The sequence below is a fragment of the Amblyomma mixtum genome, chromosome 2, assembly GCF_055824585.1.
Source record: "Amblyomma mixtum isolate Tamu chromosome 2, ASM5582458v1, whole genome shotgun sequence".
Classification (NCBI taxonomy): Eukaryota; Metazoa; Arthropoda; class Arachnida; order Ixodida; family Ixodidae; genus Amblyomma; species Amblyomma mixtum.
Genome location: NC_143013.1, coordinates 40,394,357 through 40,418,894, shown reverse-complemented (window position 1 = coordinate 40,418,894; position 24,538 = coordinate 40,394,357). Strand labels below are relative to the sequence as shown.

The following is a 24,538-nucleotide window of genomic DNA, read 5'->3' as shown; positions in this document are numbered from 1 at the left end:
TATATACGGTATGGGCAATGCACAATAAGATTTTTGCTTTATCGGGAAGAGCGCGAGCACTTTGCTTTCGGGTGCGAAACTGAGACTGGCGGCGACCGTGATCACGCGAAAGTAGTTTGTGATCGGATCGCCGTGCGCGAGTTCATTTGACTTGTGAACTCGGCGGAGCGGTCGCGCGCCGCTGTTTTTGTGCTGTGCAATGAGCGCATCATGACTCGACCGAGAAAGTGATGGGGCCTCTCTTTGTGCATCACTATGAGCGAAGGCGCGAGCTGTCCTCAAGCAGACCTTGTTGAACGTCTGCGCGAGCTCCAAGATAGCGCAGCGGAAAAAGAGAGGCTCATTCAAGCCGACTGTGTCAGGATACAGGAGCTGCAGAGCAGAGTGCGACTTCTTCAGCAGGAAAAAGCAGCGGTGTTATGCGACATAAAGGACATTTGTGCACAACTTGGATACCCCGACCTGGAGACTCTTGAGGATGAAAGGTGACGCATCTCACGTCGCTTTCTTGTACTGAACTGTGTTCTCGCGAAATTCCGTCGTGTTCATTTCTACCTGGCCCGGCTTCTGCTCCGGCGTTTACTACATGTGGCCGTGTAAACGAAGCTTGAGATGCGTACCTGTGATATGGCAAAGCGTAGTTGCGCCAGGTCGTCTTTTTACCCAGTTTAATCAAGGTATCATAGGCCTAACAGTTTAGTACTACGTTAATGTCTCCGTAGGCTTCGAAAGTGCTTAAATACTCCCAAAAACACTTCTGTCTCGGGAGCTTCTGTGGTGTCATACGTAGCCCACAGGCACTTCGATACTTGTCGTGCGCGAAAGAGTTTCATCTAATTGAATCTAGAACAAGAGTACGTGCAGTATCTGTACAAGTGCTGGAAGCCATGTGTTTTAATCGCATTACAGCGTTGCATTGTTCAGCGGCAAGGCACGAGCACATTGTATGGCTGCAAATGGTTACGGTGCGAACGAGTGCAATTCTGCGGGAAGATTGCATGCCTTAACAACAGGCAGACCGAGCCGAATACCATATCCATGAGCTCCGGCCAGCAGTGGAAAGGAATGCGATGCACGACGGCGCAGCAGCTGCCTGGAGCGAGTGTCATCTGATACACGCGGAGTGGGAGGAGTAGAAGCCCGACATTTCGCGTCGCTGGCCTGATGCGGGCATCATTTTGACGATGTCTCACGAAATATGCCGGGGCCCGTGTCTGCCTGCAGGCCCCCTAAATCCCGTGTGGCTACCTGGGGGACATTTCGATCGCCTGCCCGCTGGGCGTATTTGAGAGGGTGGTGGGTGGCGTGACGCGCTGCCAAGGAGATCGCCGTTGACGGCACGCAGCTGTGCAGCTGTCCAGGAGCAGGTGCGCGTAGCGGTGGCGAGAAGGAGAAACTGGCCGGCACGCGACAGCTCCCGCGGCGGCGCGCTTCAAGGCTTGACCCGGGGAGGGGGAGGAGGGGAAGGGGAGCGCTTTCATTTAGCGACTGCCCGCGCGCGCGGTTTTCCTCAAAGGATCGCCGTCGCTCCGAACAAGACGTCAAAGCGAGGCGATAACGGCTCGGCGAATAACGGTCGTGTGCGCGCGCGTATGGCCCGTCGTCGTGTGTGCTGGACGGCGATTCGTATGGAGGCCCCCCGCACGAAGAGTTGTCTGTGCTTTGCCTCGCCGGACGGGCCCTCCGGTGGCCATGGGTTGTCCGTAGCCGGGAGCTGCCAGGCGTAGCCGCGGGCGCACGGCCTCGGGGCGTCGCGGAGCGCAGAGGGCGCTGCGGGGCCACCGCCGAGGACGCGGCGGCGAGCGGATCTCGGGCAGCGACGGCTGGCAGCAGCGGTGGGCGGCCGTGTCATGTTCGGCGTCGGCGAGCCCCCGCTCGTCTGTCAGGAGGCGGTGTTCACCCGGGACCGCGGTCCGCGGGCGTTCCTGCACCCGTTCAGCCCGTACGGCCGCGCCGTGCTGCGCGTCACCCAGCACAGGTAGGCTGCTGCTGGCCGCCTGACCCAGATCGCGGTCGCCATTGCGCGCTGCTCGTCGGGAGGAAACGGGCTTTGGTGGCGGTGGTGGTGGTGGTGTGGCGCGTGGCGGGGTGCGCGGGCCCTGCGCGCCATGTGGCCGCCCTGGCAATGTGGATGCCCCCCGCGAGCCGCTGCGACGAGCTGCTGTTGCTGTGGCGCTGCCTGGCCCTTCAGGCTGGCCTGGCGGGGCCCGGCCCGGCGCTGCGGGTCTGCCGGGAGCGCCCGTCTTTTCGCCGCTATCCCGTAGTCGACCGGTGAGCCTCCGAGCGAGGCTCGGACGCGGCCGCCACGGTCTGCGCCCGTGGCCCGCGCTGTCGGCCGGGCGCGGTGCCAGACGTGCATTGGAAAAGGGAACGCGTCGCGTATTAACGGACAACCGGTCCGAGATAAAAACGAAACTGCCGATCGCCACCGATCTCGGCCAACGCGACGGTGCGTGTGCCAGCGCGGTAGGAAAGAAGAAGAAAAAAAAAGAGCTTGTGGCTTCCTGGTGCTCGCAAAGCGCCTTCGGTTTCGCTCTATCCGTGTTTGTGCTGCACAGTTGATAAGTTCCTAATTTGCGGTTTCGTATACGGTTCATTTAGGTTCGCTTGGGGCTCCGTGAAGTGTTGGCTTCCCTGCATGCTTGGCTGCCTTCTACTCTGTGCTCATTGATGCATTTCAAGTGCCCCCGTTCGCGTCCCTTCTGTTCTGCGCGTAACATTTGAAGTCTGTGTTCGAAACCGCGTTATGGAGTGAAACATGACACCAGGAACGTGATTGCACGTTTCTTCTTTGTGCTGAGGCATTCGAAGTTAAAATCTGGCCCCTTTGTGGTCTATCTTGTGCAAGAGCGGCACTGATTTAATTGCTGTCTTGTTTACTGTAGGCGTTTAAGCATAATATTGCGCCCTAATGGAGCTTTTTGTGTGGCACACTCGCAGTAGCTGGAAAGTATTCATTTTTATTACCTGGGCAATAAGCATCCATTAGAAATTACTGTAATGTGATGTCAAGGTTGCACACATTCTTTCCTATCCGTGATCAGCTGTAAACATTGGTATTACAAGCTGCATATTCATTGAAGATTGGGTGGTTCCAAATGCTATAGTTTCTTTTAGGAAAGTGCCGTATACATTGCTGTTTGTATTGATTACCGCCTCTGCATAATAACTGACTACTTTTAAGAAATGGGACATGATGAAAACATGTTTTGAGCATTGAGGGAGTTACCTGGCAGCACATACAATTGTGGACACTCGTGGAGCTCGTTAATTCTGCCAGCTTTAATTTATATAGGTTTTGTCATTTCAAATTTTATCTGTGCAGGTTGTGTTATATATTCTTCTTTTACCAAAGGACCATGCAGCACTTCGTCCCTAGTCCAGAGAGCAGTTGTAGTCTGAAGCTGTGTTAAGGCTACTTGAATAATTTGTTGCGTAATTGGTGGCATGATTTTCATCAGGCTAAATGCTCCTTCTCCATCACATCACCATGTGATGGTTGCAGTGGGCTTGTTGGACACTACCTTACCTTTTAGGAACCATTTTTCTTTTGTGTTTCTGTTGAGTTACACAAGGTGGTAAAATATACCGAGACTCAAATTGTGGGGTAGTGGAGGCGTAGTGTCTAGGCTTGATCTGGACTTGTAAAATATCTGAAGTGGAGTGCAGCTTGATAATGCATGAGAAAGAGAGCAATGCAAGTTATCCTTGAAGGCCAAAATTGCTGCTCATCATGTGCTTCCACCTTCTAGATGCTCTTCGATATTTGGGGGTCTTTATACTACTTTCATCAATGTTTGGTTCATTGAGGTGGGAGAGTACCGGGAGACATTCCACTACCCCTTGTTTCTCGTGGTCATCATCTATGTGTTCTGCCTCTTGAGGATGTAGCTTTCGTGTTCACCGTGTCCCGGTTTTACGAAATGAGGAGGTAGTCATTCTTCGGTCTGATTGGCAGGCTCCATGCCATTCTGTTTCTTGACAGCAGGAGAGTGTACTCACTCATTCAGGCTCCCCAGCGCAAGACTGGAATGAAATGTTGTTGTTCGCTGTTTCAGTGTTGTAATAAGGCTTGGCCCCTGTTAGGCACATGTGTGGCTTGCTTCTCTAATTATAGCAGTGCATCGTACCTGAACACTGTGCACGCAGATTTTTTCGGGGTCGTAGTGAGCTGTGCCAAAGGTAGCAAGATTTATTTGTTTACAAGCCGAGCTCAAGCATTTATTAAGCTGTCAGAACAGATTCATAGAACACCTGTGCCCTCCCTTTGCAAGGCCAAACTAGGCAGTATTCTAGTGGGCAGTGCTATATCTAACTCGCTCATTTCCTTTCCATATTGGCCACACACAGCATTTCTTTGCCCCACTTTTGTTTTGTCTTGTTCACATGCATTGTTGGTGTTTTTACTGCCACCTTTTCGTAGTTTTCGTGCGCATCTTGAATGAGTATAGACATCTAATTTTGGTAGAATGTTTCCTTCTCTGTAATGATGCGGAAGATACTGTACGCATGAATCACCATGTGATATTCGCCTACGATTGCTAAATAATTTCTAATCGAATTTGTTTCTCATCCAGTTTCGGTTTCAACAGCTGAACGATGGCTGTGACGTCAAAGAGAGGTTATAGGTCACGTGAGGTATGAAAAAAATTGCTATTTAATTGCTGCTTCATCGTTTTAATTCACTACAATGCTGAAGCCAGCCTTTCTCAAAAGCCAGAATGACAATGATTGTAGAAGCACCGATTATATTGCAGTTTTTCATAACTCATGTGACGACCTATAACCCCTCTTTGATGTCACACTCATCGCTCAGCTGTTGAAACCAAAACAGCATGAGAAAGAAATCGATTATAAATTATTTAGCGGTCTCAAGAGGATACCACGTGGTAATCCATGTATAAGAATGCTTGGCGCCTCATTACAAAGAAGGAAATGCGCACCCAAAATTTAGGTGCCTATACTCCTTTAAAAGCACGGGATTGTGACATTTTGACCTTGACGTTCTTTTATATCTAAAAAAGCTAATAAGATAAGTGTAGCTAGGAGTGGGACACCGCAAAGTGCAGAACTAGCATCTGATCTTTATTATTAAGAGAGTGAAAGAAAACAAAGTTGTGTTGTTTAATAGTGGAAAACTTGCCTTTTTGAATCTGGTTGCTTCCATAGGATAAGAAATAAGTATTTTTATTAACATCACGACAAGTGGCAGGCTCATTCATGTTTATGCAGATTAATCTCGAGCGCTTGAGTTAGCTGTCTTCTTTTTCTGTCGTACCTCGAGTTTGAGGAATGTCTGTTTCTGTCAACTGGGGAACTCTATCGTGGGCATGGCAGTGAGTGCAGAGGTGTCCAAAAACTTCTATTAGTATGTTACACAGGTGTTCTTTTAACCTTTTTTATGCATCTGCCTGTTTGACTGATATAAACTGCTTTGCAGGGAAGCAGGATAAAATAAGACTTCCTCACTGTGTGGGACTAGCATCTGCGAGTTTTTGTACAGCCTCATTTTTCCTCATCCTTCATCATGTTCAAATATTTGCACCATTAAGCTAACCAACGTAATGTGTGCCACGAAACCCATGTCTGCATTAGTTCTCTTGCTAGTCCTCCTGAAGTGTGAAATATTGTGAAGACATTGAATTACCGAAACCTTTCTCTTTTACCTGGCATCTTTGACAGTGTCTTTGATCGCAACTATGTTGGGTTTCTCCACATGCCCTTCTTGGCAGTTGTGGTAGCAGGGTTTGTGAGAAGAAAAAAAAAAATATCGCACTCTGATTCGACAGCTGAACCATGCATATGGAAAAGGTTGAAGAGGGTAAAATAGGGGAGAAATAACGAGGTGATACTGCACGGGAGAGACAGGGTACAGTGAGAGACACGGACAAGTGCTTGTCCATGTCTCTTACTGTGTCCTCTCTTTCCCTCAGTGCATCTCTTCGTTATGTCACACCACCTAGCCCAAAGTGCCTCCTTAGAGTGAAATAGATGTAGGTACTTGTTATGCATGGCCTAGTATGTGTAATGCATGTATTCAGTGTATACATTAATTCAAGTTAGTAGGTCACAGTATGGATCGGAATGGAACTGCACAATTTTAATGCTGCCACAGTCATTTACTCGCTTATTTTTGCCGAATCCCATCTCTTGAAACAATGAAGTGTGACATTTGTATAGTTTGGTTTCAGTGCTTTTTTTTTTTCTCTCTCATAGCATGATCTGTTGAAAGAGTACTGTGATGGTGTCATATTAAGCTGCATGCCTGGGCACACCGTGATGGCCAGATAAGCTGCAGTTACAGGTTCTGAAGCAGCACATCTGGTGTCAGTACTTATCTGCACTGCCGGAGAGCTCCAGCTCAGCAGAGAAATTACATAGTTACTGCATTCTCATTCAGGAATTGTAACACTGGTCCAGATCATAACGCTCAGATACAACATGCAGTCATTATGCTTCCTTTAAGGCATCTGTTACCTTGGCTACTGAATGCTAGATATTTTCAGTGAATGCAGATAACTTGTCCTCTCCCTACTCTTCTCATATTGGTTTGTCTCAACGATATGTCTTTTTTGCCTTGAAGCTTACTTTTAAACAAATATTCGTGTTCATCAGTGTTAGCATACCAACGTAACTCAACGGCGCATGATAAAGCCATCAAAAGGCGGTGCAGTATATTTTGTGGAATCAGTGTTGTGGCAGGTATCAGCTATCAGGAAAGATGACGGTTGCCATTCAATTTGAGTTACTTCCGAATGATTCCACGCTTGCTAGCTTTCCATGTGCTGTTTGCTGCCACAGGCGTTGGGTGGTTTCATTGTGCAGTCAGTATTACAGAACACAATGAGAGTTCATAGAGTGTAGCAGAAGAGAATCTCTAGGGTTTTTATTTGACCGTCCATAAGTTCTTTTTTCTCATGAAGTTTAAGCTGATGAAAGTGCACAAATGAACCAAATCTCATGCTTGATGTTTAATTTACTGTCACTTCATAAATGTCCCTTGTGCAAGACCTTGAGTTGTACTCCTAAAACTTACTGTAAAAGTAAACGCAGTTGGCGGCTTGAAATCAGTTTTTTGTGTTTCACTATGACGGGTTTTACTCTTTCTTATGGCAGCTCACAAGCCTTACTTAGTCTGCTCCTCTGTGGCCCCTCAGGTTCTTGCATTTGTATGCTTTTCATAAACATGAACAGGACATCAAATTACATCATAGCTTTTGTAGTATGGAAAAAAACATAACATGGTTACCACTGCATAACATAAGATTCAGTTACAGCTACTTGCAATGGGGAATATAATATTGTTTATTTGTTATTTTTCTTCTCTGGCAAAGTGTGCATGACGCCACTATGCTTTCACTTGTGACGTCACTGTGTTCATGCCACTCAGCTTGGCGTGTTGTCATGGCACATTGCAGTGACATGCATAATGCCACTGCATGCAGACCAATCAGTGCAACACAGAGTTACGCCAACATTGCAGAATTGGGAAACGTGCCCTTAAAAGCTTCCGCTATGAACTGATAACAGGCTTGCGCATCTTCCTAATATTTATGTTTCTTTTGGAAGTCATTATTTTGATAAAAGCGGTGGAAGCGGTGGTTATCCTGGAAGTAATGAGAATAACAACTCTCGGTATTGATTTTTGTTTACCTAGCTCAGGGGTGGATGTATGAGGAGATCTTGGAGGGCATGGTTGGTGGGGATGACAGTGCAGTGCATTTCTTGAACTTTTTGGTCACAAAAATTGAGTCAGTTGCTTTTTGCGTCACAAAATTTCTCTCTGGTAAGATATTAAATGAGAGCTATTTCCCAGTCCGATGCTTTGGAATCTTGGGTTTGGATCACTTGGGAACAGTGTGGTCCATCCTCTGCCTTGCTAGTAGCAGAGGCAGAAAAAAAATTGCTGTACTTTTTCATGTTTCTCTGTAAATAATTGTGTTGGTTTACCCAGAGTTTTACCCTGCGTACCAAGTGGTGCTCTTTTTTTCCCACATTGCAGCCAACCACCTGAGCTGCGGCCGGGTCCCCCCCAGAAACAGGCACGGCCTGAGGATGGGGCAGACTGTGCTGACCAGGCGGGCCTTCCTACCCGCAGCAACACACCTCCCCGCAAGGCACCCCCGCTGCGACGCCTTGATGACGAAGCGCTCAAGCGGTCCCGTCTCCACTCGAACCAGTTAGGAGGGCTCTTTGGCATCTTTTGGGGGGTTGTTGGAACTGGTTTCGCAAATAGAGCTCATATGCATGAGGAGACATTATGGGCAGTTATCCTCGCCAGCAGCTGCTGTCTTTCACAGATTGTTGTGTCACTCGGAGAGAACCAAAGAAAGCTTCTTTCAACTAAGCTGCTGCTTTTTTACACTCATATTTTTCACAGAGGTGACATTCAGCGGTAATTTTTGTTTTATGCTACATTTATGTTGGGTACCTGCCTGATTTGTTCGGAATTAATTGGAAATCTGCATCTCATGTTGCGATGCCTCACTGAAAAAAGAACACTTTCACTAAAGCTGTACTGGCAGCATTAACTCTTGTTGATGGAAGAATGACTGAAATAGACAAATGTGAGACACAAAACAAGGAATGCTCCACAACTCTTTGGGGGTGATGGTGATGCCAGTACAGCTGTTGTGAAAGCGTCTTTTTCAGTCTGGCATTGCTGCATACAGTGCCTGGTTCAGTCCGAATTAATTGGGGTCCACAAATGCCAGGCCTGAATGTAGTACACAACAAAAGTTACTGCCGAATGCCACCTCTGTTTGCAAGTTGAGCACAAAAATGCTAGTGGCTTAGCTGAGATAAGCATCCTTTGGCTCCTGCCTTCAGAATTGACTTTGGTAGCAAATGCGGCAAAAGGATCTTTCTCATGGAGCAGAAGATCATGTTCTTTGATGATGAAATGCCAAGGGTTGTGGCATGAGGACGAGACTATCTATTTGGGTAAACTTGTCCCCACATAATTAAGAAAGTTAGCAGCAGCAAGAGTGACAAGTTTCAAATGAATGCTGCAGTTTGCATGCACAATGCACACCTGCAAACTAATTCATATTTATCGCTACAATATGATCGGCATCCTTTTTTCGTGCACAAAGCTTGAGTAACTGTGAACAAGGCGCCCGTAGCAGGGCCAAAACGTCTTTTGTTTTGACAAGATTGGTCGGTGCTCTATACTTTCCCGCCATGAACATTCCCAACCAGACAGGTTTCCATCAAACGCTGGGTTTCAAAAGATCTAATGAGAGGTATTGCTGGTGGTGCCTCAGCTGGTGCTGTTTTCGCTGGGGGACTTGTCCGAGTTTTGGCCTTGCTGCCGTGGTTCCAGACTTGACTGCACTGCATCTCTGCTTCCCTGCATGCAGGTATGAACTGTCCCAGGACCTGCTGGACAAGCAGGTGGAGATGCTGGAGCGCAAGTACGGGGGTGTGCGGGCGCGCACAGCAGCGCTGACCATCCAGCGGGCCTTCCGCAGCCACTGCATGCAGAAGCGCTTCCTGGACCTGGCCAGTGCATCCAAGGGCGAACGAAGACTGTCGCGACGCATCCACGCACTAGACCTGCTAGCTCCATCCAGCCCGCCATCGGAGGCGCCCTGGCCCGCCCACCACCACCGCACACCCACCAAGGGGGCCCTGGCCGAAGCCGCAGCCGCGGCCGCCGCAGCCAGCAGGCGGGCTCCACCCCAGGTGCCTCGACGGTCCTCCTCCATTCCCGGTACCACCACCCCTACGCCGGCCAGCAAGGAGAGCCCTGGGAGCTGGAAGCACAGTGCCGTGAGTATCTTACTCATTGGTTACTCACTTTAAAGCAGTTTAGAACCCTAACAGTGAGTGGAGTTTTTCTGCTTTGATGGCACTTGATAAGTCCTGAAGTGATTACCAGAAGTGGATGTACGTAGTTAAACCCCTAACAGACACATTCTTCACAAAAAAAAAATGTTGCCAAAATGGTCATTTAGTTCCTATGCTGGCATCTGTCGGCAAATCAAAAAACTGCTTTTGACGAACCCTACTCCTTAAACCGGACACAGAGTGCCAGGAAAGTCAGGTTGGACTCGTCAGGAGCTTATGACAAGCCTGGCTCGTCGAGTCTGCTAGGGGTTAAGAACCAAAGAGCTTAGGTTTCTCTATGGAAGGTGGCAAAGTTTAGCATCACAGGAAGGCTTATCCTTTTTACTGTGCAAAATCTAGGAACAGCAGCAGTAGGTTGGCTGCCACAACACTTATAGACGGCTCTGCATGTCGATTAAATGGTCAAGTCATCTAAATGATGCCAAAAACAGTCATCGAGGAAGGCTGCATTCTGGCGATGCCTGAGACAGAAGCAGCAAGTCAAGTCTGGAAGGATGGTTTATGGAGTGACCATTCATCCGAGAGATAGTTGTTTCGCCATAACTAGTTGCTCTTCCATGTTGTGTGCAACAGGTACCTGCATCTAGTGGTGGCCAGGTGTCCTCGGCAGCAGCAGCAGCCCCAGCCAATGGTAGTGGCCAGCCTGCACTGCCCTCGGCCCGGCCAGAGGACAAGCGGCTCAGCAACATCTCGGAGAACAGTGAGGACAGCGTGGACTGTCCCGCCTACTCATGCTCGCCACCAGCCTCTGATGTTCTCCTGCTCTACCCACACCAGGGGCCCGGCAGTCCCAAGGACTCCCTGGGAACCAAGGTCAGTGGTGGGGAATTGGATCTTTGGTGCATTTTTTTGCCTTTGTAAACACTAAAGCTGACAGTGCAGTGGCTGTTTGCCTGTTACATGGATTTGGCACAGAGTGTAGCTTCCCCCCCCCCCCCCCCCCATGAGAAAAGGAGGAGGGGGAGTCAGTGCATGAGCTTGTCATGGTGCTCTTTAGTTTTTCTTGTGTTGCCAATCTTGTTTTCAACCAGAGAAGCTTTGCTACGTGAAACATTCTGAATTACAAAAAAGCTGTAAATTAAAGCACATGACAACTTGGTCTTTTTTATAATGCCACAAATGATGTATACTTGAAGTGTGTTACAGTCTTGTAATTTTGGTTCTCACAGTTCTGCCTCTAGAATCCTGCTCAGAATTAAACAGCCTTGCATGCATTTTTTTGTGCTTCTGCTGATAAATGTATGGTTCGGGTCGAATAGGTGTAGGCAGCCTTCTCGTGTACCTTTGAGGGTGCTCACTGCTTGCTCCCTAGACCCATGTGCTGTGTGTGGGATTTCAGGCCTGATGCTTAGGCCCCTGTATCCAGCCAAATCTTTGGAATTCTAAACTGTTGTTTCTCGTCTGTACTGACATGCTTAAAAACATCTGTTTGTGCGAGTGTCTGCATCCTTTGCTCCTCCCGCAGGGGAGCGAGGCACAGCGCAAGCGCCAGTACCGTGTGGGGCTGAACCTGTTCAACAAGCGGCCGGAGAAGGGCATTCGCTACCTTGTCGAGCGGGGCTTCCTGGACCCCTGCCCACGGGCTGTGGCCCGATTCCTTATCTCGCGCAAGGGCCTGAGCAAAATGCGCATCGGCGAGTACCTGGGTGACCTGCAGGGGGCCTTCAATGCCCGCGTACTCGAGTGCTTCGTCGAGGAGCTAGACTTTGCCGGCATGCAGGTGAGTGCCACCCGCTGTCACTGTTAGTGAGCCAGCAGCTGAATGTAATGGGCTGGCCGTTTCATTCATGCACCGGTGTGGCACATTAATTTCCTTGGTTGAGCACCCTTCCTTGGGTGGGGTGCCACTCTTTCCTGATTTTTTCACTCTGTGTAGTTTTTGCTTCCGTGTTTCATTCTTCCAAGGTGAATAAGTTCCGCATTGTAGCCGCAAACATCAGGGAAAAGCATGCTGCGACCAACGCCACCTCTAGTCAGTACCAGAAGCTGAAGGAGGAAATGACGAAAAGATGAGCAGGAGGGTAGAGTGGTGGAAGAGCGGGGAAGCTTTATGTGGTGCCAATGGAGTGGCTGAACAGGGTCCTTACTTGCATGCGCTGCACCACTCGGATGCTGGGCACCAATATTGGACTGCTTCTACGGCCAGAGCACTCGAGTCCTGTTTTGTTAGCCACTGGTCTGTGCAAGACTGCATGAGACATGATGTCATCAAGATGGTGGTGGTGGTGATTACATTATGTGTTGCGCTCTAGCTTTTAAATGCTGCTTTCGTATTGAGAGAAGGGTGAAGAGTTTAGCTGAAGGGCCGCCGCGGTGGCTCAGCAGTTATGGTGCTCGGCTGCTGACCCAAAAGACACGGGTTCGATCCCGGCCGCGGCGGCTAGAATTTCTTTGGAGGAGAAATTCTAGAGGCCCGTGTACTGTGCGATGTCAGTGCACGTTAAAGAACCCCAGGTGGTCGAAATTTCCAGAGCCCTCCACTACGGCGTCTCTCATAGCCTTAGTCGCTTTGGGACGTTAAACCCCATAAACCAAACCAAACCAAGTTTAGCTGAAGGTTCACAAGTTGCCATTGTATATAACTGGCCAATCACTGAACTTTCTGTCATAGGACCAGATAAATTTTGTGTTTCGTCTGCCCTCTCTCACATTCATTTCTTTCATGGGCCCTTTTTAGGCCCTATACACCACTTCAGTTTTTAAATTGTATCAAACTGTCCACCCTCTCAGAACAGTCCTGCAATCCCCCCAATGGTCATGAAACTCCCGCCGAAGTTTGGTTTGCGGGCAGAAGCAGCCACTAGGGGCGCCATCACAGATCGAGGAGCTGCGAACGGCAGACTGCGCTTACCCACACGGCTGCGCCAGAAAGACTTGCTTCCTCGCCCGGGTTATGATTTCATCTTTTAATATTGTATGCAAAGTTGAAGCGGAGGTCCTATATCTACTACAGTTCAGTAATCCTCACCTGTTCGATGCTTTTATGGAGAAACAGCGCTGCCGGCAGTGCCACTGCTTGTTCTTTACCTGCAATCATCTGGCTGCCGCATGGAGGCTTGTTGTGCTTAATGGGATATCGAAACATTGCTTAAATGTGCAGTGTGCTTATTAACCTATGATATACACGTGACTGCAACCCAGTGCATGGTAAATCAAAGGCCACATAAGCAGTCAGCACTCATTGGATTTGTGCTGCACTTGTGTTGCTTGCCTGGCTAGTGACAGTGGCTGCAGGTTTAACAGTACATTGCGTATACTGCTGTGTGTTTATCACTATCCTGCATGCAATTTTATTGGAGGGTTTAATGCATGGCTAAGCCTCTGCAGCTTTAGCTGACAAATGCGCCAGAACGTCGAGCTGTCTGTTGCTGTGTGCGGCACCACGGCATTCAGCTTTGGAAGCACGGTGCATTCAGTTGCGCTCGTGATGCTTGCGCAGCTAAGGGTACTTTCAGTTGTCCATCTTTTGAGCTTATGAGTGGTTCATTTTGTTGAGCGTAGCTCTGCTATTCTGCCAGTGTGGTGCTACTATTTGTAAAGTGCCAGTGCTATGGCAAGGTGCCACTTACTGCCCTGATCCCGATTAAATAACACCGTTCTGAATTGCAGCATGCCCAGGTACACATTACAGCACTGTACCGTGGTCTTCTTTAAAGTACCAATATAAAATATTTCCGTGGATTATCCGTTGCCGTTATTGCCGGTGTGCATGCACTAAATGAAGAAGTAAACGTCGTGTACAGAGTGGACAATTTATTTACATATGCTTTAAAGAGCAAAAAAAAAAAGCGTCAGCATAACAGCTCTTAGTGGCTCGACTGTGTGCCTCCACAGGCTGGGAACTTTGCACGCACTGTCACGAAGCTATGATTTAGGTCTGTGCGCAGCTTGGGATTGTGCAACGGCTTTACATTTTGATTGGCTAAATCCAAACAGGAATGTGTACTTTCTACAGCACCTGAAAATAAAATTAAAAAAAGGAAAGGAAAGGTGTTATTCCAGCTAGTGCTGTTTTTTAGTATTTCAAGCTATTTCAAGTATTTTACTACAGACTCATCATGTTGAAAGATGTCTGTAGGATTGATTCTCACAAACACGCATGTTTGGTGAACTGAAAGAGAGGCTACCAACTTTTTTGGGAGGAGGTGATGCGTCTCAACGTCTCTCTCAATTCGGCTTCAGATGGGAATCACTTTGTTGCCATTGCTCCTGTAGCCAGAACGGCCGCTGGTCACACAGCCAAGGTAAAGGCATCATTCACAGACAGCACTTGATAGTTGACAAGAGCTCATGCATTCAAATGCTCTGACACTGGGCCTAATAGAGTGCCTTAACAAGAATACAAGACACCGTTAAGCGTCACTTTCTACGCAGGTAGGCAGCCTCCCGCTCCACCACTCGCCATAACATGCCCCTCATTTGACGCCAGCACCCCCGTGCGGCTGCTTTAGTCAGTGCATCAAGCTGTCCCATAGAATTACGGTGGAGTTTTGTGACCATAAAGCGCTATTAAGGACTCTGTTACAAATCATGCTCAACCCTGTACACCCACCCATTATTATTTCATTTTAGACTCGTTCACCTACGCAGCTCACTTAAACACCTGTGCCCACCTTGTCCTTGGCGCTCTTTGGCTCTGCCCGTATGCCATTAAATGCATCATCGTCGTCATCGCTTGTTGCGGGGTTGTCTGCTGACTGAGATAGAGCAGGGCTTCTCCACAAATTGGGGTGTGATGGAGGATCGTTGCCCTGCTTGCAGGTGGACCTGGCCCTGCGGCGCTTCCAGAGCCACTTCCTGTTGCCAGGGGAGGCCCAAAAGATAGAGCGGCTAGTCGAGGTGTTCAGCCAGAGGTACGCGCGCTGCAACCCGGACGTGGTGGCCAAACTGGCCAGTCCCGACACGCTGTTTGTGCTCGCCTTCTCTGTGGTGCTGCTCAACACGGACTTGCATACGCCCTCTGTGAAAGCCGACAAGCGCATGAAGCTGGAGGACTATGTTCGCAACCTGCGTGGTGTGGACGAGGGTCGTGACCTTGACCGGGACATGCTCGCGGGTATCTACGAACGCATCAAGGCGCACCCGTTTCGTCCCGGTTCAGACCATGTCAGCCAGGTGCTCAAGGTGCAGCAGTCCATCGTTGGGAAGCGACCCGTAAGTCGTGCTCTCTTTCCTTTCAGAGTAGTGTGGCTCAAAATTGTATGCACGCACACACACACACCTTTTTAGACCTAACTCAACATGAGGTAATTAATCGGGGTGCAGGCTGATAATATACATGCAGTGACATTTGTAGATCTGCTGTTACAGCAAAGCTTTTCTATAGTTGTTTTGATTGGATAAATGTTATTCCCCAACAGAAAGGGATGTAGTGGTGGAATTTAATTTTTTTTTCCTTTCCTTCCCTTCAAAGAGACAGCCCTTCTTTAAATCACCTATGAAGCTTGATCTGTTTGTGAGAAAGCGTGCACAATCAGCAAGCATGAATGTCAGTTATAGTGGCACGCTTTTCATGAAGACTGCGCATCAAGTCATTGCTAGGGGTGTGCGAATATTCTAAAGTTTCGAACAGCGAATCAAATATACTTCTATTCGATTATTAGAAGCTGCATTATTCATATTTGATTCAGTTTGGAAAAAGCGTTATTTGCACACCCCTAGTCATTGCACATACTATTTCCTGCAAGTAATTGACACCTATGTCTTTGAACTTTTACCACAAGCACCTCGTTTCCTTGGCTTTGCACCCTCAGAGCTTCAGTCGTTAGACACTGCAGGAAACTCCTGAAAGGCTGACTCTTCTTTGCGGTTAATGCTGTCATGGCCTCTTTCGGATTGCTGTTCCTCAAGGAACCCTTTTTTTCCTTCAGGGCGACCAAACATGAGAGCTGAGCGGCTAGTGCCAACAGAGTACAGGAAATGCTTTGCGCCTTTTCAGCATATAGCATATGAGAAAGGCATTTCTTCCAATTTTCACTATTAGTAGATAATAAATCATATGCACTAGAAACACACATTCAAAGCGCTGTGACTGCAAATCATAACCTGGTGTAAACGGCTAATGTTGTCAATATCAGATACACACACAGGATGTTAATTTGGTACCCGAAGAAGGCTTATATGCATAGGTTCTTCTTAGATGTTTAGCAGGTGATTGTTCGTTTTACAACTTGATTGGTGAAATTTCACTATGGTTGGTAGGCAGTTATTAAGAGAGCCATAATGTTGTGCCGGGCTGTGACTTAAATACTACTATACAGTTAAACCTGGATAACAAACCTCCATATAGCGAATGCCTTTATATTACAAAGTTTCTCAATTCCCCAGTGCCGCCCCCATTGAATCGAGTCCATCTGAGACCTTCAAGTAATGAAGGTGTTGCGGCGTTTGACCTTGGTATAACAAATTCTTTGTGGCGGTTATTTGGTAGCTTGTGCTGTGTTACGAAATTTCTTAGAAAAAGTACGAACTGACATGAGAGGAACATCTATAGTTGCAACGGGTGACCGCAGTTGACACACAAAGCGCCGTGCTGCAGCGCCGTCAGTGCATCTCCACTGCTTTTACTTTTGGAACGTCGTACCATGTGGCACTACTGTAGTTCATGCTCGGAAGCAGCGAAAAATGACAGGGCGTGGCAGAAAAAGAAACGGCACGAGCAGGGCACACCCATCGCTGCTGTGTGGTGCTTCGCATGATGCCTGCGCGAATAGCTCTGATGTGTCAGGAACTGGGGCGGCGGAGAGCAGCGGGGACGCAAGGCGGAAAGTCCGTTGTTTGGGGCAACAGCGGCGGGCAGACGGAGAGAGAGAACATGTGGGGAAGAAGCATGTGCGTCCGTGGCCGGTCTAGCTTGTCAGTGGTGCCCCCACCATCCCCACACTCGTTCCCACCCCACTTGTAGCAGCATTGAGCAAGCCTTAGCGGCAGTGATGGTAGCTGCTTTCGCAGTCATGCTATCAGTGCGATTACCATACGTTTCTCTGCGTTTATGTCTTCGCGGAATGGAGTTTTCTGTAAACCTTTTGAGGTGATTTTTCCATTTATTTCTTATTTTGGTTTCCGTTCTGCACTGTCCTTTCAAGTCTGCTCGTGAAAACTGCATGTAACGAAAAATCCTGGACGTTTCTGTTTCGGTATGTCCAGGTGTTTACCTGTACTTAGTTTGAGTTTACAAAAAAACAATTCACATATGTCGTCTGAAACGCTGTTTGTTTGTTTGATGTGAGCATAGAACTTCCAAGGAAATTTATGTGTATTTCATTTCTTTTCATAGGTTTAGAAGTGAGTTTTAATGGCATCGAAGATGTATTGGTGTTTCACAAATGTGCATATTTTACATTTCTGTGTAGTTTACAGAAAGTTTGTCTGGATTGTCATTGAATACACTAAGGAAAAGTTAATTGGGCATGAATGCACAATTATGTTGCGTATTTTACGCTTACCAATTGTTTCCAAGTAGCATCTGAGCCCTTGACACAAAGAAGGCTTCTGCATAGCAAGCCCAGCTTCCTTACGCATGGGGCGCGAATTTTATAGACCTTCCCCCTATGTAATGCCCGAAAGGGCCCTTAGGGAACATAAATGAAATGAGAACCGCTATCTCATTTTTCTGTTCTGGGATACTCACGGCGGTAGCTTAGTGGCTGTGGCGTCTGGCTGCTGATCGCAAGGTTTCAGAATGAAATCCCAGCCACGGTGGCCACATTTTAATGGAGGTGACGTGCAAAGGGTACCTGTGCACTGTGCGATGTCACTGCATAAGTAAGATCCCCATGTGGTCAAAATTAATCCGGGGCCCTCTGCTACCACATCCCTGGTAGCCCACAATGCTGCTTTGGGACACATACCACCTTTCCTGTACTGTGCAGAAGCACTGAGTGCAATGAGTAATGAAAATCTTTCGAATCTGAGGAGCACCTTTTTTTAATTCACTTTTAGTTTGTTGTGATGGCTTCCACATCTCTAATGCTGGTAAAGGCATTTGATGAAAGGAAAGTCTCCCGGGTAAGCCTCTAAATGTCTGATCTTGTTTGCAGCCTAAGTGGCAGCATCTGTGCAGCCCTGTCATGCTGTGCTTGTGCCATGCCCTACTATGAAAGAAGCTTTCGTGGAATTTTTCAGAGACTCGGTCCTATCTCGATCATGACTGACGTGTGCTATGCGGCTATCTTCGCAGAACCTGGCTCTGGCCCACCGTCGTCTAGTGTGCTACTGCCGCCTCTACGAGGTCTATGATGTGCATAAAAAAGAGCGTCCCGGTGTGCACCAGCGTGAAGTGTTTCTTTTCAATGACCTTCTCCTGGTGAGTGGCACACATCACGCTGTTCCTTTCTCTACTTACCCTGTTTAAAGCAGCACTTGGGCAGAGTAACACGCAGCGATTATGTGTTGTCATCAACCTTCCACTTCCATCTTGGGACGTGCACTGCATTGCAATTGTAGTGGCATCACACTCTAGTAGGCGTAGCCTCTGATACTGTTGCAGCTGTAATACGGTGAGATCCAGCTCCGTCTCCACGCAAGAAGTAGCTGCATAAACATGTTCAGGCTTGCTTTTGTTGTGTGAAGCAACAACAGTTAATGTTAGGGTGTCCCAGCTAACTTGGACCAAGGTTTATAAAAAAACTAAGCATTCTTCAGAACTGAAATCGCGTGGATGTTGTTGAGGTTTGTCTAAAGTTACAGTACCATTTTTTCGGTTCTCCTATTTGAATAATTAGTCGAGATAAATAAATTAACTTTTTAAATGTAGCTTGAAACGTTCAGGCGTCAATAGGAAAGTTGTGGAGCTCCACAAATATCGTCCAACCCAGGCACTTCCAATGAGATAGACTTAGCGTGGCCGTTTTTATTCGGGAAAAACGAAAGCCTGCGGAGTGACACGTGACAGAGTGCTCCGTGCGCCCGGATGCGCCGCGATTACAGCGCTCTCATCGTGCTTTGTAAGAAACATGAGCCGCTTCGGCCCTTTCGTGCTGCCCAAGACAGGGCTTCGCGATGTGCTTGGTTCCAAGATAAGCGCCAGTGGGTACGGGCGGCAATGGAAAGAAAGCGCGGCTCCTGTTTTTCAGCGTAATTCACACGACGTTATCAGGCTTGTTATATGCGTCTTTGCTTGTTGGGATCTTGCTCCCAAATTCAAACTCATGAGATTGTCATCGTTCTTCCGCATGCATTCTGCTAACGTGAGTGTGCAGTTATTGCCCTCAGAAACGGGAGCCGCGCTTTCTTTCTACTCCCACCCAAACCCACTGGCGCTTATCTTGGAACCAAGCACATCACGAAGCCCTGTCTTGGGCAGCACGAAAGGGCCGAAGCGGCTGATGTTTCTTACAAAGCACGGATGAGAGCGCTGTAATCGCGGCGCATCCGGGTGCACAGAGCGCTCTGTCACGTGGTATTTTTTAAACTCCGCGGGCTTTCGTTTTTCCCGAATAAAAACGGCCACGCTAAGTCTATCTCGTTGGAAGTGCCTGGTTTGGACAATATTTGTGGAGCTCCACAACTTTCCTATTGGCGCCTGAACGTTTCAAGCTATATTTAAAAAGTTAATTTATTTATCTCGACTAATCATTCAAATAGGAGAACCGAAAAAATGGTACTGTAACTTTAGATAAACCTCAACAACATCCACGCGATTTCAGTTCTGAAGAACGCTTAGTTTTTTTATAAACCTTGGTCCAAGTTAGCTGCGACACCCTGTATATGTATATGTACATACATGCATGTGTAATCAAGTAAAGCTTGCTATTTTATCGCTTTTCTGGGGAAGTTTGAAGAGTTGTTCACTTCATGCAGGTGACAAAAATATTCAGCAAGAAGAAAAACAGCGTCCAGTATGCCTTCCGACAGTCACTGCCGTTGTGCGGAATGAATGTAGCACTATTCGAGGCACCCTGTGAGTATATCTTCAAGCATAACTGAGCGCAGGGGCCACCACGGACTCTTAATACCGTGCCTTAGTGCCGGTCACAAAGGACATCAGCGTGTGGTTAGCTGTGGTGGACCTCTTTGCCTGCAGACTACCCGCATGGGATCAGCCTGACACAGCGTGTGGACGACAGAGCCCTGATGACCCTGAACGCTCGGAACGAGCATGACCGCTGCAAGTTTGTTGATGACCTGAGGGAGTCCATCCTTGAGGCAAGCAGGCTTCAGATACAGCGGTTTCACACAAAGCTTATGGAGAGGCCTCTTGATGTCAGGTTTGTAGGTTCGCTGCCCAGCGGCACCCGTGGCTGCGCATAATCGAGGTGAGACTTAACTGTGGCTATATGCCACCATTCTGTGAACTCCATAAACTACCCTAAAGGGGCCGCTGAAACAGGTTCAGAAGCAACTCGTATGTGCACTGTATGGAAAGAATACACCCTTGGTCATGTCAACCCCTTTCTACAACAGTTAATCTGCAGATTAAAATGAAAGATAGCCCTTCAGCAGCAGTGCTAGGTCAGGGTTGGTGCAGTGCTGGTGTAGCCAGTCATGCTGCCAGGTGCAGATGAATCAGGAAAGGCATTTTTACGCATGGCAAAAAAAAAAAAAAGAGAGAGAAGGGGCAGAATTTGGAAATCAGCTCAGTTTCGCATGACCTCAAGAACTCACTGAAGCCAGCTGTGGCAGTACGAGAGTAAACTTGTATAGATAAGGGAGGGCAAGTTTCAGGCCATAGGGTAGAAAACAAGGAAGGCTTGTGATCTGTGGATTCTATGTCACTTCACCTTCTTGAAAAAAAAAAATTATATTTGTATCATCCAAAACGGACAAGATCACTATGAAGAGGCATGGGAAATGCATTCACGCAGGTTCTTTGTGCCCTGCAGGATTTATTTACAGCCGCATGCCACCGCTCACTGCTCATTGTGCATACTGCGCGACTCGCGATTGTTCGTTGGCTACATGCGGGCAACAATTTATAGTCTGTCATATAGTTGAAGCTTTACCACATGTAACAGGTATCGAAAATGCCTAGTATCCTCAAAAGTTGATGTTGAGAAAAATATTTACACCGATAAAAAGATTATTCGGAATTGCAAACTGAAATAAGCATTTTGTGTGTGTGTGTGTGTGCGTGTGCGTGTGTGTGTGTGTAGTACAAATGTATTCGTGCTCACCTCCTGCCCAGACTAAGAAGTTGCTAACGATCTGTGGAATAAAATGCGCCAGCACAGATGCTACCTGCAGCAGAAACATGTTCAGGCTGTTCAAATTTTCACAAAGTCTGGAGGGAAGTACGGCCAAAATCAGTTTGATTGTCCTAGGTTTTGAAAGCTTTTGTGCTCGCTTAACAAGGCCAATAACTTATACAGTCTGATAAAAGTGGTGGTGAAAGGCTGAGGAGTCGACAAAAAGCCGGGATAGGAAACCTGGAAGGCGCTGCTGTGAATGCCAGACTGGAAACGAGATTGTGCATGTGCAGATGGACGAAATGGAGAGCCTGCGCATTGAAGGTGAGCTGGAGAAGCAGCAGGCGCTGCGCAGCCCGTGGGACCAACGGGACTCTGGACTGGCCGACATGGAGGCCACGGGGGAGGGGGCAGGCGTCGGTGGCAGCACCCTGCTGGCCCAGAGCCCCTGCCTGAAGCGGTCGGCCCTCTCCAACTCGCTGCTGGACCTGCACGACCAGCGTGAGTGGCTGGCCCTCTGTGATGTGTCCTGTTCTGTTCCAGAAACCATCCGTGTCAGTGTAGCGTTGGCAGCAGTGATTCTTATCGCTAAACATGTTTTTGTGTACTCTTGTGGGCTGGAAAGACATGTTTTGGCATGAACGAATGCACTCTGCAGATAGCATTCACGAGCCACTTGCTGTAACAAAAAGGTAATGGGTCAGAACTGCAGAAGTGCGTCATTTCAACAAAGTATGCACTTGGAGTTTGCAGCGATGCAAAAAATACACAGGAAGCACTGCATGTCCTTCCAGATGGATAAGGCACTCCAGATTCAGCAACAGCATTTTGCTATGTTCCTCCACTTTTAAAGAAAAAAAGAAAACCAAAGCACTACACAGCAGTTTGCACTTCATTCTGTACATTGTCTTGTATTCTTTTCTTTTTTTGTTTCTGAAGTGTATAAAGTATTTTAATCACAAATGTAATGAACAGATACTACTCTCTTCTTTTGTAGCCTTCGTGACGAAATATTTACAGTGACATCACTGTAGTAGTCATTTGTGACATTGTTAATATGACCTGCTACAAATGTCCATTTTTTTATTTAACATACAGTGTGATCTTTAATCAGCCTAGGTTCCATGATTATACACAGTGAAAATGGAACTGGCCATCCTCAGTTTGAGATATTGTGCATTTTCACACTTTAACCTGGGCTTGCAAAACTAACGAAATCAAATTCACTAAATGTATTCATTACACAGGAGTGTGCAGGAAGATTGGCAGTATCTGAGGCTATGACCAGGATCTGTTGCATCTTGCGATGACCAAGAATCATTGTGGTGTCATTATTTTAACCAGCTGCCTTTACAGCTGGTTTACGGCTTCTCATGCTGTGTTGTTGTGTGCTGTTGCATTCGTGTGCCCAGCAGTTGTTTTGTCTCAAGTGGTGGTGCCCTTGCAGAGACGGCGGCGCGGCCTGTTCGTCGAGGCAGCGCGGGTTCTCTGGACAGTGGCATGGTGAGCTGGCAGCAGACAGAGCGGCTGGCAACAGGCCCCGCCTCCAGTCAGTCTCCTTCCAGTCCTCGGCGGCCAGCTCGGTGAGCCGGGAGTCGTCGCCCCACACGGTCCAGCAGCAGCAGCATGTGGACGGCACGGCAGCTACCGCGGGTGACGGGACCAGGCACGGCTTCCTGGGGAACCTCTTTGGCAAGCGTGGACGACACACAGTGGTGACCAGCTCCGCCATCGCGGCAGCCGCCGCTGCAACACCAACAGAGGCGCCGGCAGTGACAGAGCCGCCAGGATAGGCTGTCCGCCTGTCCTCCCCACCTTCCTCTGCCCAAACCCCCCTCTCCCATCCCCCTTCCCAGTGTACATACGCGATAGGCCATTTTATTTGCAAATTGACTCTGTCTACCCCTAAATGTACAGCAAAACAGATGCGCATTTTAATATATATCACCTGTCCTTCTGTGACGCATTTTTCCTTGCCGTTTTGTATGAAAGCCTCTCTGCTCCCTACCGTCCCACCCCCCGTCCCAGTCCCTTTCAAGCCCTGCACTCCGAATAAAGGCCCCACCCCTCTTGCTCACTCAGCACGAGTGTGATGCAGTTCTGGCCCACTCTGAGCATTGCAGTCATGGCCCAAGGCCACAGTTATTGGGCAGCTGTGAGCCACACTTACCTGGCCTCTGCAGATGAACATTTCCTTCTTGCATCTTCATGCCGTGCTGTTGCTGCACTGTTCTGTCTGTTCAAGGAGGAAGAGAATGGCAGCGCTGTAACTGTGCATGTGTAAAGTAAAGAGAAGCAATTACTATGCAAATACTGCAGTGGCGTTAATGCATGTTTAACAGTACAGACTGTTTCAGATTTCACACATTTGCTGCAGCAGTGAGATAAATATTAGGTGAACTACATGGCACGAGCTTTTAGGGGCTTGTGTACAGCAGGATACCACCACCATTTGCAAATAGGGACGGCACAAATCTGATGCTAATCATGCATTTGAACCTACTAATACGCATACGCTACTCTTGCAGAGGTTCCCAGTGAAACTGGATGCCCTCTTGCTCATGAACAGTGTGTTGAAACCCATGTGCATTTCGTAGTGGAATGAACCGATCTCAAGGTACCCTTTTGTGCTTTTACACTTGACAAGCCTTATTGGACTGCTATCTAAAGGAGCACATCAGATTGGTTGAGGTCAATAAGGTTGTGCCACGAAATAATGCCCCTAGCAGATGTTGAAGGACAATCCGGGGGTTTTTCAAACATTTTGAGTTGATAGTTTCATCACATTTCTTAGAGCCCCCTCACTCCACCACATCAAACTATTTTTCAAAATACTAAGTGGAACCATTTTAAAACAGTGAAAGCAGCAAATCGAAACTGTCTGTGGCCAGGAATAGCACTTCGCCTCGCAGTGCAATGTCAAACATTGCTGAAAAAACATGCACGGTGGATGGCTGAGGCAAAGACTGAAAAGAATGATTTCTTTTATAGAATGCCTAGGGCAAACTAATAGTACTGCCTCAAGTTTTGTTAGGGAAACTGGGAGCCACTTTTAACTTGTGGGGAACATTTGTGACATCGAGAATGTAGTGTTGCCCATAGAAATCGTTTGAACTGAGGCCTCAGAAACTGCAAACTATAAAATTTGGGCAGAAGAAATGTTGCATGGCTGCAAAACTTTGTAAAAGTAATTTGGAGCGAGAGAAAAACTAACAGTATAAATTTCTTTAGAATATGGTGACTTCTTAAAAACCCCCAGAGCTGCCCTGAAATCATGCCCCTTTCTGCATAAGTTCACAAGCTTTCGTGGCTTTTTGAAAATGCCAGTAAGGTGCTAGGGACAGCCCCAGCTGGTTTAGCGTGCTTGCCAACGTAAACAGGCCAATTTGGCTGACTGGTAGGTGATCAGGCCCTCAAAGCTAACACATTCATTGTGAAGGGTGCAAGTATGTATATTTTGCTGAAACGAACAGAGAAGAAAATATACATGTCAATCACTGATGAAGAAGTTTCTTGGGAAGTAACTATCTGATATTAAAACAGCCTTCGGGCCCAAACTA

The 24,538-nt window shown here is 47.8% G+C and overlaps 1 protein-coding gene across 3 annotated transcripts; it reads left to right on the top strand.

The window, feature by feature from the left end:
* The first annotated feature begins 111 nt into the window (after positions 1-111).
* siz (Brefeldin-resistant Arf-GEF family protein schizo) lies at positions 112-24,538 on the top strand. Of its 3 annotated transcripts, none has more exons than XM_089571292.1 (12): positions 112-485; positions 8,003-8,179; positions 9,363-9,774; positions 10,426-10,665; positions 11,318-11,572; positions 14,614-15,006; positions 18,032-18,157; positions 19,654-19,753; positions 19,877-19,998; positions 21,272-21,479; positions 22,426-22,481; positions 22,544-24,538. In XM_089571292.1, exons 1-12 carry the CDS (start codon positions 256-258, stop codon positions 22,769-22,771), a joined length of 2,547 nt encoding a protein of 848 aa, XP_089427418.1. In that variant the 5' UTR covers positions 112-255; the 3' UTR covers positions 22,772-24,538. The 3 variants fall into 3 exon arrangements, with proteins under 3 accessions (XP_089427418.1, XP_089427417.1, XP_089427419.1); XM_089571291.1 differs by having other exon boundaries at positions 22,529-24,538; XM_089571293.1 differs by lacking the exon at positions 112-485 and adding an exon at positions 2,024-2,271 and having other exon boundaries at positions 22,529-24,538.